The sequence below is a fragment of the Diospyros lotus genome, chromosome 11, assembly GCF_014633365.1.
Source record: "Diospyros lotus cultivar Yz01 chromosome 11, ASM1463336v1, whole genome shotgun sequence".
NCBI classification, from domain to species: Eukaryota; Viridiplantae; Streptophyta; class Magnoliopsida; order Ericales; family Ebenaceae; genus Diospyros; species Diospyros lotus.
In genome coordinates this window covers 26,236,446-26,250,683 of record NC_068348.1, presented here as the reverse complement: position 1 = coordinate 26,250,683, position 14,238 = coordinate 26,236,446, and the positions used below count along the sequence as shown (strand labels likewise).

The window sequence follows — 14,238 nt, the reverse complement described above, 5'->3', positions numbered from 1 at the left end:
GGTCTTGGTCCAAAATTCACCACAAAAAGCACTTTGTGCCCCCTTCTTGACCAACTGGACTGCCCACGTGGGCATTCGAAATTCATTTATTGTTTAGGAGATGTGATGTCCTAAATAGTTACTATATCTTGTAAAAGTATTTTAATAAGTTGTTTAACCATTTTTTTAAAGGAAACCATTTTCAAGATTTAATTAAAGTTTTGAAAGATTACAACGTTTTAATATTTCACTGTTAAAATTAATTTATTTTGAACTAACTTAAATTTGTGACCCTTTTTATATACACTGTTTCCCACATGGGCAAATTGAAGGGGTGGGGGACCGGGGGTGGGACCCATACACCTAATCCACGCAGGCAAACCGAGTGCGATTTTGTTCACCCCCTTTAACGGGGGCCCGTTCTTTATTTATAAATATGATATAATTTTGAGAGAGCTGGCAGCGATCTGCAATGGATCTCTACGTTCTCCTCCTCTCCATCTTCCTATTCGGGTTCTTCTTCAGGCTATTACTCCGCCGCTCGCCGGCCAAGACGCTGCCGCCGGGCCCCGCTGGCTTGCCCATCATAGGCTCGCTCCACCTCCTCGGCGAGCGCCCGAACCAGTCCCTGGCCAAGCTGGCCAAAGTACACGGCCCGCTCTTCACTCTCCGGCTGGGTTCCATCACCACCGTGGTGGCTTCCTCCGCCGAAGTGGCCAAGGAAATCCTCCAGAAGCACGATCAGACCTTCTCGAACCGCCCCATGCCGGACACCGTCTCGTCGCAGCCCAACCCGGAATCCACCTTGGCCTGGTCTCCCGGGGACCACCGGTGGCGCAACCGCCGGCGAGTTTGCAACACGCAGATGTTTAACGGCCAGAAACTCGATCAGCTTCAGCACCTTCGCCACAAGAAGGCTCAGGAACTCGTCCACCTCATAAAAAAGCGTGCACTCTCAGGTCAAATTTGACGTAGTTCATAAAATATTTTTCTATAAAGATTAAAAACTTGACCCTTAACAGGTTCAAATAATCTGGATCTTAAGTAAACATCTATTAAATTAAGAATGATTTGAGTAAATTTCTACACAATATTACACTAAACGTAATGAAAGTGAATTTCTTGACAAAAAAACCTAACTAGTTCACATAATTATCTCGTTAATTAAATTAAAAAAGGTGGTCCATATTATGTATCTGTAAGTAAAAAATTAAAATATTCAAAAAATGGCTTATTTTGGAACACCAAATCTTCTAATACAATAAATATAATCTTCCTTAATAATTAAATGTTTAAAATACTAAAATCGTATACGTTTGGTTTTGGGAGGCAGGCAACGTGGTTGAAATTGGGCGAGTGGCCTTTGCCACCACTCTAAACTTGATCTCCAACACCGTCTTCTCCAAGGACATGGTGGACCCAGAATCCGAGTCAACTCATGAGTTCAAGAACCTTGTCTGGATTCTCATGGAGGGTGCCGGCAAGCCCAACTTCTCCGACTTCTTTCCGGCGCTTCGGCGGTTTGACTTGCAGGGCTTGAGGCGCCATGTCAAGCCTGCATATTCAAGGCTCCACGAGATATTCGACGAAATTATTGACCTGCGCTTGAAAGCCAAAGCCTCCGATGTAGCCAACAGTACTAGGACTGGCGACTTCTTAGATGTTCTTCTTGATCAATGTGAGCAAGATGGGTCTGATTTTAATCGTCAAACTATCAGGCCTTTGATTCTGGTATGTATATTCTTCCTCAATCCATTTATGTTCATAATCTAACAAAAAAATATAATAAATCTATATATATATTTACGTATAATTTTATACAAATTAAAAAATAAAAAATCTGTTCAAAATAATTCTTTACACGGATAAAATAGAAAATCATCTCTCCCCACTAAATTTTTTTCTTTACTATTGTTATGAATACTCAAAATATGTGATAAATTATAGGAATTATTCATCGCTGGAACTGATACATCTGCAATAACAACTGAGTGGGCAATGGCGGAGCTTCTTCACAATCCAGAAATTCTGAAGAAAGCGCGAAAAGAAATCATCGAAACAATCCCAAGCCATCAACTTGTGCAGGAATCAGACATTGATCGCCTTCCATATCTCCAAGCAATAGTGAATGAGACCTTGAGGCTCCACCCCGCCGGCCCTCTTCTCTTGCCTTACATTGCAACAGACGACGTCGAATTGCTGGGTTTCGTTGTGCCGAAGAACACTCAACTGTTGGTAAACGCATGGGCCATCGGAAGAGATCCTAAGCACTGGGACCAGCCCTTGTTGTTCTTACCGGAGAGGTTTCTGAACTCTGGGCTGGACTATAAAGGGCGGAACTTTGAGTACATTCCGTTTGGAGCTGGCCGGAGGATTTGCCCCGGAATGCCACTGGCCGTTCGGATGGTGCATTTGATGTTAGCTTCTGTTCTTCAAGCCTTCGACTGGAAGCTGCCTGAGGGAACGACGCCGGAGAATATGGATATGGAGGAGCAGTTCGGGATCACATTGAAGAAGGCTGTTCCTCTTCGTGCCATCCCTGTTCTTGAATCATTGGTTTAATTGGATTTGTGGACTATAATAGCTTTTAATTTTATGTATGCAATGGTTGCAATATCATCATTATTATTTAACAATAAAAACATCTGTATGCTGTAAAATTTGAATTTAAAATCCAAAGATAATTAGTGTTTCAAACTTAATAACCAACCAAGAGTTCATTAACACCATTTGAAATTTCGTGGAGAGTAATTGGGGTTACAACTTCGATAGTTGTCAAGATTTATTATTAGTCCTAAACAAAAAGAATCAAAAATTTAACAAATTTAGCGTTGCGACGTCTTGTATCTATCTTCTAACTTATATGAAATTTATCTAGGGTAATATTTGTTAATCAAGATATGGACTGAAAAAAGTAGGATATGGAAAATATTTTAGATAAAAGTATTTTTCATTGTATTTGTTAAATTTATTTAACAATCCAATGAAAAAAATGCCACGTGACTTTTTATTTGGAATTAAAATAAATTTATCTCTTCTCTCTTCCAGATAAATTTATCTGGCACCTTAAAGGTAAGAAAAAATGACTCATATATCCCTTAATTATACATTTTAAAAAATTTAACAAAGTCTAAAAGAAAATTTGAAATGTTTCACAATCTTGTCTTGATCATTCTTTATTCTGGTCCAGAAAATATTCTAATAATCTTGATATAATTTTATCTTGTTTATTTTAATAGATGCTACCTAAATAAAGTAGTAATGAAGTTGGGGTAAAATGTCCTAGATAAGTCTTCCAACCATAATTAGATAAGCATATTGCGTTAAATGCACCCCGTTCCAATTGATGAATTCATATGGGTTTGAACAAATAGGCATCTTAAGAACTCCACGATTCTTGAAAAGATTGAAATTGTATTCACCTTTAACATCACAACATGCTTTTTAGAGAGATGCATCGTCAAATCCTATTGTCGAAATTAAATAAATATAATTAGTTAAACATCTTATGAGTAATCTCTAATTCATAATAGGTGGTGATGAAGGGGATACTAACCAATATATGAGGTCTTCATGGAAAGCTATTCAAAAGATTTGTAGTAATCTCCGTATACAATAACAATATTAGAAAATTCATGTTTTAACTCTTGAATGGCTTCAATCTTCATTGTCATTGTTTTTTCTTTCTCACTTTGATCCTTTTTGACTTTAAATGACAAGTTTTTTTTCCTCTTTGATTCTTCCACTTCATCACACTTTATCATGATTTCATGGATCATCAAGGAGCCTAGCAACTCATCAAATGATAGTGTATTTAAATCCTTTGACAGTTTGACTCTTGAATTACCATCACCTTGGGATCCCATATCATTGGCAAGCTCCTAAGGATCTTTCTCACTCTTTCTCCATTTGAATACACTTTTCCAAGAGCTTCTAGACGGTGGTGATGTCGTTGAATCTTGTAAATATCTTCTTGATAGTCTCATTTTCCTTTATAGAGAAGAGCTCATAGTCATGGTTAAGAAAGTTGATCTTAGGCTCATTCACTCACTACATGAAAAACACTTTTTAGCGACATAATTATTTTGTCGTTAATTAGCGATACGTTAGTGACGGAATAGCCATCGCTAAATTTTTGCGATGGATTAGGGACTGTTTATTTTGTCGCTAAATAATTTTAATATTTTTAAAATTAGCAACGGATACACCCGTCACTAAATAATTTTTGTGATTTTAATTTTAAAATATAATTTTTAATTTGAAATTTTTATTAAATTTGTTAATTTAGAGACGGAATAATTGTGTCGCTAAAAGAAAATAAAATTAAAACTTAATTAAAAATAATTTAGCGATGAAATATTTTCGTCGCTAAATGGGAAAAAATTTAAATTAAAATTAAAATCTTTAGCGATGGAATAATTCTATCACTAAAAGAAAATAAAATTAAAATTTAATTTAAGATAATTTAGAAATGGAATAATTTCTTTACTAAATGGAAAAAAAATTAAATTTAAATTAAAATATTTTAGCGACGGAATAATTCCATCACTAAAAGAAAATAAAATTAAAACTTAATTTAAGATAATTTAGTGATGGAATAAATCCGTCGCTAAATGGAAAAAAGTTTAAATTAAAATTAAAATCTTTTAGCAACAGAATAATTCTGTCGCTAAAATAAAATAAAATAAAAATTTAATTTAAAATAATTTAGCTACAGAATAATTTCATTGCTAAATGGGAAAAAATTTAAATCCTTTAAATTAAAGTTTAATTTAAAATAATTTAGCGATGAAACAAATTCGTTGCTAAATGGGAAAAAATTTAAATCTTTTAGCTACCCGATTTGTTAAACTATGTTAAAGCAACTTGGCTCAACAAAATTATGTTGATTATGTTTTGTTAAACATCAAAATACACAATATGTTGATTAGAGCAACTTGGCTCAACAATAACAATCCTTGATATATTAGGATTAAGATTGGTGTACATAATCCTTATCCATTGTAGATTTTTTAAAGAAAATTCGAAGAAAACTAGTTGCGCTTTGGTTCTGGGAATACCCAGCGAGAAGGGTCTCTGGGAGTCTGCCTGATACACATCAAGGCTATTCGCCTATTCTATACCGGAAGTGGATGGATCATGACAAGTAATATAGTGATAAATAGAGTGTCGTACCCAGAAGCATTGACTAATGATTTCTACTTTAACCACACTTAACCTTAATAAGACACATACAACTAGATGCTATTAACAGTTGGTTTTATAATAACTATAACTAAATCACTAATGGAAAAATGCAAAAACAACTCTTTTGGTTTTGAAACTCAGAAGTCTAAGGCATTAGGGCTCATGAATCAACCATCGCTGTTGATATGGTTTAATCTTGCAGTACGATTGAGTTTGCTAATTCTTACACTGAGTTGAAAATCGATGATCCTATAACAATCAAAATCCTTTCTCGATGGTTAATCGATTCTATGCATATATATGAGATTAATTATCTCTAATCAACCAACGAATACATAAACATGCACTTACCCTCAATGATCATCTCCATACAATTTCACAAGGCATAATAGCATCTCTACCTATTATCGGATCTTATGTTGTTTATTACAATGTGCTAATTCGTATTAAATCTCTCGAAAATAATATGAATCACAAACACATTTTAATGGTGATCAAGTATCAAATAGAATAAGAGTATAATAAACAATCAACCCAAGAGACAAGATTACAGCAAAATCAAATACTTTGAATTAAACTGACAATGAACGAGGATTCATCATTCACCCTAGTTACAAAGCACTTAGCCCAACATGATTTCAATTAATGTTAGAATAATAAAAATCGGAAGTCATGATGATCTGGAATAGAAGAAGGAACAGAAAAATACAACCAAATAGTTGAGTTCTTCAAAGTCTCATTCTTTCTTCTTCGACTTTTTTTTTTCTCCATCCAAAAATGCCTCCCAAGTCCTCCAAGAATCAGTCTTTAAATAGTGCCTTTTAAGTATTCAAAGTCGTGCACCTTGAAGGAGTCCATCCCTATTTGATTTGGAAGGAAACAGGCTCGGAATGGCCTTTCCGCAAAGCTTTTAACCCTATCACAGAATGCATTTTGCGGTAGGATCGTGAGCTTCAGCAAGGATGTCTAATCATGGTCCTACCACAGAATGCATTATGCGTTAGGATTGTGTGCTCCAACTATATTCAAATGAGTTTATCACCTACATAACCACATATAGAACCAAATTAAGTACAAATCATGTCCATTAAATGAATAAATACTAAGTTTATAGGCTAAAATAAGTATATAAAAGACACTTATCAAAGGCTCAATAACTCGAACCATCTCCAAAATTGTTCGCCCAAAATCTGACCCTATGCAAAAACGGGCCCAAAGACTTTCTTGTCATGTTGTCGCCAGCCCAAGGCTTGTTGAAATGTCTCCTGCCATCAGCATGGAAGCCGTCAAATAGATGCTAGCTCGCCAGCACTAAAAAAAGAATTCAAAGAAGCAGTTGGCTTTAAAAGCCTATCATTAAAAGTTCTCACCTTTCCCATGCCACTAATAATAACTATCCTACATTTCCTAGAACACTAGACATTTAAAATTATTCAAGGTTCCAAGATGACTGTTGTAATTCCCATACACAATCAATGTAAGTCATGGGCTTTTCTCCTATATAAATAAGGTAAGACATGACTGATCATTAGGATTCTTGAACTTTTGGCTTGAATTTTGATAGCCTATCAACTTCAGTTCTTTCTTATCACTTGTTGTTCAAGTGGTGAAATTCCTAGCTCTTATCTAAGAGTGGTTACCTTGCATTATCACTTAATGGCGAGTTGTCCCGTTCTTGTCATTCCTTAATTAGTTAACTATCTTAGTCTTATTAATCAATTATTTTTTTTTCCTTTTAACTCAAATACTTTGCTTTGTTACTCAACTGCCCCAGTTCAAAGCTATTTGAATCACCTATAAACTTGCTCCATCTCTGTATGACAACCCCCCCGAAAGGTTCACCCTATCCTTGATTAAATTTCTATCAATTTGCGGTATCAGAGCTTGAGGTTGTGAATCACTGTCTAGCAATGGAAGGCAAAAGGATACTAAGAAATCTAATCGTGGAGTGGGCTCAAATTCAAGGCCTCAAACAAGGACTTGATGAACTCAAGGAGTAGATGGCACAACTTACATCTGTTATGTAATAGCAAGTGCCATGATTGTGAAGGAAAACACCACGAACACCTCATCCAGTTAGCTCAAGCTTTGAAGGAGAAATGGATTCAGCATATGACCTAGAATTAGAGGAAGAATGTGCACCACGGACCAAACTATGCCAGCATTATCCAAAGGATGATTACAGGGTGGACATTCTAGAATTTAGGGGAAGATCTTCCTAGACTAATTCCTTGAATGGCTACAATGAGTTGATAGGATTTTTTACTACAAAGACTACAAGGATGAAAAGAGATGTGACATTGCTATTTTAAGACTAAAGGAATAAACCAGTCTATGGTGGCAAAACATGATGGCCCAAAGACGACGAGAAGGAAAAAGTACTGTAAGGAGCTACAGTAAGATGAAAATGTTAATGATAAAAAGGTTTGTACTCGATAACTACAAAAATGAGTTATATATTCAGTTATAGGGACTATGACAACAAAACCTAACTATTGAAGATTATTCTAAAATGCAATTTGCACGAATGAAAGAATAGATCATGGCAAGAATATTTCTCACAAGATTAAACAAAGAAATTGCTCACATAGTGGAACTACAACATTACTACTCTTAGAAGATGTTGTCAAATTTGCTGTCAAGGTGGAGAAGTAGCTCAAGACCCCCAAAAGATACAACTTTAAAAGTAGCAACAAGTAAACTATTCCTAACATGAATAATTCCTCCAAGAATAGTGCTTCCAAGGATGAACCAGAATCAAAATTAAAGAAAGGAAAGGAACCCAAAGACACTCCCAAGACCCCAAAGAAATCCAGCAATGTCAAATGCTTTAAATGCCTTGGCCATGGGCACATAGCTGCAGAATGTCCTAACAACAAGGTGATGATTGTCTAAGAGTCCCTAGATAAAGATTCTGGATAAGAGAAAGAAATCTCATGTAATACCACAAGTGAAACCTGTGTTGAATACGTAGATGAGGGAGAAATGCTTATGATTAGAAGGATTCTAAATGTTCAGGTGTAAGTCCATGACGAACAAAGACACACAATCTTCCAAACTCGATGTATTGTGCAAAGGAAAGTGTGTGACCTTATCATCGAAAGTGGCAGCTGCATCAACATTGGTCTCAACCACACTTGTTGAAAAACTACAGCTATCCATTATTTCGTATGCCCATGTTTACAACCTCTAATGGCTAAGTAGGGATAACTGGGTAAAACTAACAAACCAAGTTCTTGTGCCCTTCTCTATTGGCCAGTCCTATCAAGTTGAAGTCTTATGCGATGTAGTTCCTACGAATGCTAGCCACATTTTCCTTAGGCGACCTTGGTGGTTTGATAGGAGAACTCTGCACGATAGGTGCACAAACACCTATTCCTTCTTAAAGGATGGAAAGAACATTGTTTTCGCTCCTCTTAGTCCTTCCCAAACTCACAAGGACCAACTTAGGCTAGAAAATATGGAAATCCTCAAAACTTGTCCAGAGAAAGTAGTTCAATAAACAACCTACCATAACAAAATCCTAGGATCGGTGTTAAACAAGGTGGGAAAGTTGTGTGAAGAAAGTTTTGCTATAGTTCTGAAGTTGCGATTAAACATCAGATTTATAATTGAGCAAATAATATTCGGTGAAAGAGATACTTTGGTGAGGTTAGTTTTGGTCTTGGTCCCTTTGTAGTTTCTTTGGTAGGTAAAGGTGGCATAAGCCAACAGGATCAAGGAAAATCACATGATTTCGGAAAATTAAACTCAAGCATAAAGGCTATTGCTCTAGATTTGATTTCACGAGTATAATGCATAAGGAAAAGGATGGCAAACTTTGATTGGTAGCATTTTGAAAACCCGAATTTAAGGCTAAATCCTTTCCAAACAAGAGAGGGTTTGATACATACCAAGGCCCAATAATCCGAACCATCTCCAAAATTGTCTGCCCAAAATCCGGCCCTAAGAAAAAACAGGCCTAAGGACTTTCTTGCCATGTTGTCCCCAGCCCAAGGCCCATTGGAATGTTTCCTGCCATCAACAAATAGGAGCCTTCCAATGGATGTTAGCTCATCAACATCAAAAGAAGAATTCAAAGAAGCAGTTGGTTTCTAGAAGCCTATCATTAAATGCTCTCAATTTCCTATGCCACTAATAATAACTATCTTACATTTCTCATAATTTCCCATAACACTAGACATTTAAAATTATTCAAGATTCCAAGATGACCGCTATAATTCCCATGCACAATCAATGTAAGTCATGGGCTTTCTTATATAAAGGAAGAAATGACTAGTCATTAGGATTATTTGTAACATCCCGCATTGAGCAATAAGAAGGACCGGAACAACTTACCCTGATGGGCTTACACGAACTTTCCAAGGGACCCATCCTTGGATTACCCCAAGTCAAGCATGCTTAACTTGGGAGTTCTTTGCCAACATTCAGCCGAAAATGTATCCAACTGGTGTTGTTTCCTTTATTACCTATCCTCGATATATACTATTCTCTTTTGAGCTCCCGGGGTATTACATTCTCCCCCCTTGAGCACATGATGTCTTCGTCATGCGACCTTACAACTGGTCCCATATCTTCTCCCCTTGGGAGCTGTCATCCTAGAAGCCTGCCAGAAACCACTCCTTGTACAGGCCCATGAGCCCCAGCGCCACTCCCCGCCCTAATCGGACCGCCTTCACCAAGGGTCAGTTCTGATACCACCTGTAACATTCCGCATCGAGCGATAAGAAGGATCGGAACAACTTACCCTGATGGGCCTACACAAACTTCCCAAGAGGGTCACCCATCCTTGGATTACCCTAGGTCAAGCACGCTTAAGTTGGGAGTTCTTTGCCAACATTCAGCCCAAAAGGTATCCAGCTGGTGTTGTTTCCTTTCTTACCTATCCTTGATATATACTATTCTCCTCTGGGCTCCCGGGGTATTACATTATTGAACTTTTGGCTTCAATTCTGATAGTCTATTGACTTCAATTCTTTCTTATCACTTTTTATTCAAGTGTGGCGAAATTCCTAACTTTTATCTAGTTGTAGTTGCCTTGCATTATCACTCAGTGGTAAGTTGTCCCGTTCTTGTCTTTCCTTAATTAGTCAACTATCTCGTTCTTGTTAATCGATTATTTTTTTCCTTTTTAACTTGAATACTTTGCTTTCTTACTTAATTGCCCTAGTTCCAAGCTACTCAAGTCACTATAAACCTATTCCATCCCTGTCGGACAACCCCCCATGATAGATTCACCCAATCCTTAATTGAATTTCTATCAGTAACTGGTTTTCTAAAGGATGGGGCTTGCAGAATTTGCCTAATAGGTTAGGAGACCTTTCTTTCGATAGGATCTCGCAAGCCTTTTTGTGGCTCTTTTCTCTACTTTTATCTGTTATTTTCTTAGATTTGTCTTTGATAGACTTTTTAATCTAAATTTATTACTCATGAGAAACAATTGTACTTACATTAGCCCCACACTACAGACAACACGCCTTTCCCTAACTTCTAACTTCAATCAAAATCTATTACTCACAAGAAACAATTGTACTTACATTAATTAGCCCCATACTACATACAATATGCCTCTCCCTAACTTCAATCAAAATCCATTACTCATAAGAAACAATTGTACTTAAATTAGCCCCATACTCTAGACAACACGTCTCTCCCTAACTTCTAACTTCAATCAAAATCTATTACTCATAAGAAACAATTGTACTTACATTAGCCCCACACTATATAGATAGTATGCCTTTCCCTAACTTCAATCAAAATCTATTACTTATAAGAAACAATTGTACTTACATTAGCCCAACACTAAATGTAATACCCCATGTTGGCATTAGGTTACCACGTAATTTAAGTAAGTTTGAAATACCAAAAATTGATTTGATGATAAAACAAGTGATCGGTTCAGCGACAGGGAGTGCCCTAAAACTTAGATACCTGAGGAAAAAGGTATGTTATTAACAAGCGTCTCGAGGTGAGATTTATGATGTTGAAAGAAATTAAATCAGAGACGATTTTTGGTATAGTTGTGAGTTGGCTTGAAAGATCGAATGATGGTAAGGGGCTTCCGAGAAATCCACTAAACCCTATAGAGGCTCTAATTTTGTGATTAGAACAACCCTTAAGTGGTTTCAGGATGAAACAAAAGGGTTTACGATCGAAACATGCATTTGGGGGCTAAGTGTAATTTTTAATTCTAGTTAAAAAGAGGGTGAAAATGATTTGTTTTTTCTAAATTTGACGGGCCAATTGAGAAGCATGAAACTTATGGGTTCATGTGGTAAAATATCAAAGTCTAATGACTTGAGGAAGAAGGTCAAAATGCAAAAAGAATTTGTAAGGGGGCAAAAACATAATTTTTGGAAATGTTGGAGTAGGTGGCCGTCGACTTGCCACCGCACATGGGCCGAATCCGACGATGGGATGGTCGTATTCTATCAGGGCATGGCCAAGCATGGGCCTAAGAGGTGTGTGGGTTAAGGTATGGCCGGTGATTAGCCATGGGATGGCTAGTTTTGCCTATAAATAGACGAGGGTTTCAGAAGATTTTGGAGCACCATATTGCTCGCATTTTGGTGTGTTTTTGAGAGATTTGATAGAGTGTTTTTTCTCTAGAGGTCTTGGGGATCATTTCTAAAAGTTTTGGAGGGTTTTCGAGATGTTTGAGGGTGATTTAGGGCATGGTCTGAAAATCATGAGGTCGTTGAAGCTAGATCTTTAAACGCCCAATCGAGGCATCTCCGGCCACTATTTTGAGCATTCAAGGGTGTATTCGTGATCGGAGTAAGGAGAAGGATTAAAAGGTGGAAGAAAAACCACTATTACAAGAATTTTGGTTATCGACCGACGAGAGGCTCGCCGGAGAAGAAGATGCACGTGCATCACAAACAGGGAACCCACGCGCAGTACACGCGCCAGCGCTTGAGGGTGCATGAGGTCCAGGTAATTTTTAGAATTTTTATATATTTTGAGAAAAATGAATTATGATTTATAATGGAGAAAAATTTGAGAAAAACTTTAAGGAGGTATTTATTTTGAAACTTTTAAGGGAAAAAATAGGGAGAAAATAAGGAGAAATTATGAGAAAAATTATGAAAAAATAAATGTTGATATTCTTTTGAATAAATATGATGTCTAGGGATCGTTGAAACTTGAGGTTGATCATTAGTAAGATTATTCGAGGACTAACATGAAAATCAAGGTTGGCATAAGAATTGAGGTGTTCTGAGATACGTTCAAGGTAAGAGTTCTTACCCCAAACTTAGTTTATTGTGAGTGTTTGCCTTATAAATCAGTTTATTGCGAGTAGTTCTATTTGAAACTTGATTTATTTTGGGTGGTTCGACCATATACTTGACTTGTTTATGCAAACGATTTGACCTATAATAAGTTGATTTTATGAGGGAGGTTCATCCCAAATTGTTTTATACATGTGCATTGAATTTTATGCGTTATAAATTCTTCCATAGAAATGTTGATTTTAAATGATGCATGGTATGTGATATTGGCATTGGTATGTTAGTGTGTTATCCATATGGGATATGGGTTGTCAACCTGTGATTTGGCACTTGAGTGATAGCACTCGGGATGCATGCTAAGGATTAATGCTATGTGACCTACTTGGGACGGGACTGAGACAGACATCACCTTATAGTACTCAAGTGGCAGGGCTAAGAGTGGACACCATCCCAGATATTGGCTCAAGTGGCGAGGTTGAGAGTGAACACCACCTCAGATTCCTTTGAGAAATAGCATTATTGTTGAGGTGAACGTTAATTCTAAAGATAGTGCTGATGTGATCCTCTTGTGGCCAGGGTGTGCTGAGATTCAAAATGCTTTTGAGTGGTAGCGTAATGCCTGACATGATAGAGGGGTGATACCTGGGTTCATGCGTTGAGATTGTCCCTCTTAAGTATGATTAATTGTGTTATACCAATGTGTTGATGTGGTTGTATTGCCTTTAGAGAGATTGTATTTTTTTCAGTTAAGGTTAAGCGCTGTGTGGGTTTCTCTTGGGCTGGGATGTGTTGGGATATGTTGGTTTGTTTCATGGACTTTGTGATGGATGCCCTAGTTCCCAGAATATTGATTTCTACCTAACTATTACAGGATAGAAGAGAGAAATCGAAAGTGTGAAGAACACTTTGGCAAATTCATTTTTCTGAATTGATCAAAAGTCCTCAAATGAAGGCAGATCAAAGCCTTTTATAATAGGCTGTACCTGACCCTTTGGATGCTCAGTACATGAATGTAGAATTGTAACTTAGTATCTATATGAATGTTAGCAATTATGTATCTAATAAAGAAAGACAAATCAAGTGAATTGAATTAGCTCTTGGTCTCCATTTGATGGGCTGGACGAATTTGGGCTGATGGGCCTGCTAGACTAGGTCTGTGATGAGCCTGGTCTGCTAGGCTTCATCCTGTTGGGTTGGGCTGGCCCTAAGTGGCTGCACTGTGGGCTAAACCTTCATGCTGATGATAGGCTGAGGCCTCAAGTGGCTCCTGTTGGTCTATTGTATGGTATGGTGGAGCCTCATTTTGGTTAGCCTGCTTCTTACTGTTATTGGGTTGCCGAGAACTTTTGCCTGTTGCGCCAACTCCCGGGCTGCTGTCCAAGCCGGGTGTGTCTCGAACCTCTAGGGCAGAGACTTGAGATCCTAACATTTTGTTCTTGAAATATTCAAATGTTTCAAGTGAAAGCAGCAGTGTCAAAGGAATGAGGTTTTCGAGATATAGTCGATGTTTCGTTGGAAATCTTTAGTATATATTTTGTCTATGATCGAGGTGTTAGTAATTGTTGTTGAGAGATGAGTCTCTATGTATTTTGTTTTGAAATGTTATATCAAACAATGGTATGAATTTTATGTTTTGAATAAAGAAATTTCGATTATATATCATTAATGTTTCGATCTTACTTTTACTGATGTGATGATATTACCTGTCTTAACTCATACCTTTAAGTTGACACACTGAGAATGTAGATTGAGATTGTTGAGATTTAATTTATGTTGAGTGTATATTAAAAAAAAATATCCCTAAAATCTTGAGTTAACACACATTTTGGAGGAACGGGCG

The 14,238-nt window shown here is 37.0% G+C and overlaps 1 protein-coding gene across 1 annotated transcript; it reads left to right on the top strand.

Moving 5' to 3' along the window:
* The first annotated feature begins 451 nt into the window (after positions 1 to 451).
* LOC127812801 (geraniol 8-hydroxylase-like) lies at positions 452 to 2,541 on the top strand. The gene is made up of 3 exons (XM_052353331.1): positions 452 to 938; positions 1,313 to 1,710; positions 1,927 to 2,541. Exons 1-3 carry the CDS (start codon positions 452 to 454, stop codon positions 2,539 to 2,541), a joined length of 1,500 nt encoding a protein of 499 aa, XP_052209291.1.
* Positions 2,542 to 14,238: the final 11,697 nt, after the last annotated feature.

What these genes read in the sequence shown, in the direction of transcription:
- LOC127812801 (XM_052353331.1), top strand. Translation starts at nt 452, where the DNA reads ATGGATCTCTACGTTCTCCTCCTCTCCATCTTCCTATTCGGGTTCTTC. An exon ending in AAAAAAGCGTGCACTCTCAG is followed by an intron (nt 939 to 1,312) that starts GTCAAATTTGAC and finishes TTTGGGAGGCAG; the next exon opens with GCAACGTGGTTGAAATTGGG. An exon ending in CTATCAGGCCTTTGATTCTG is followed by an intron (nt 1,711 to 1,926) that starts GTATGTATATTC and finishes GATAAATTATAG; the next exon opens with GAATTATTCATCGCTGGAAC.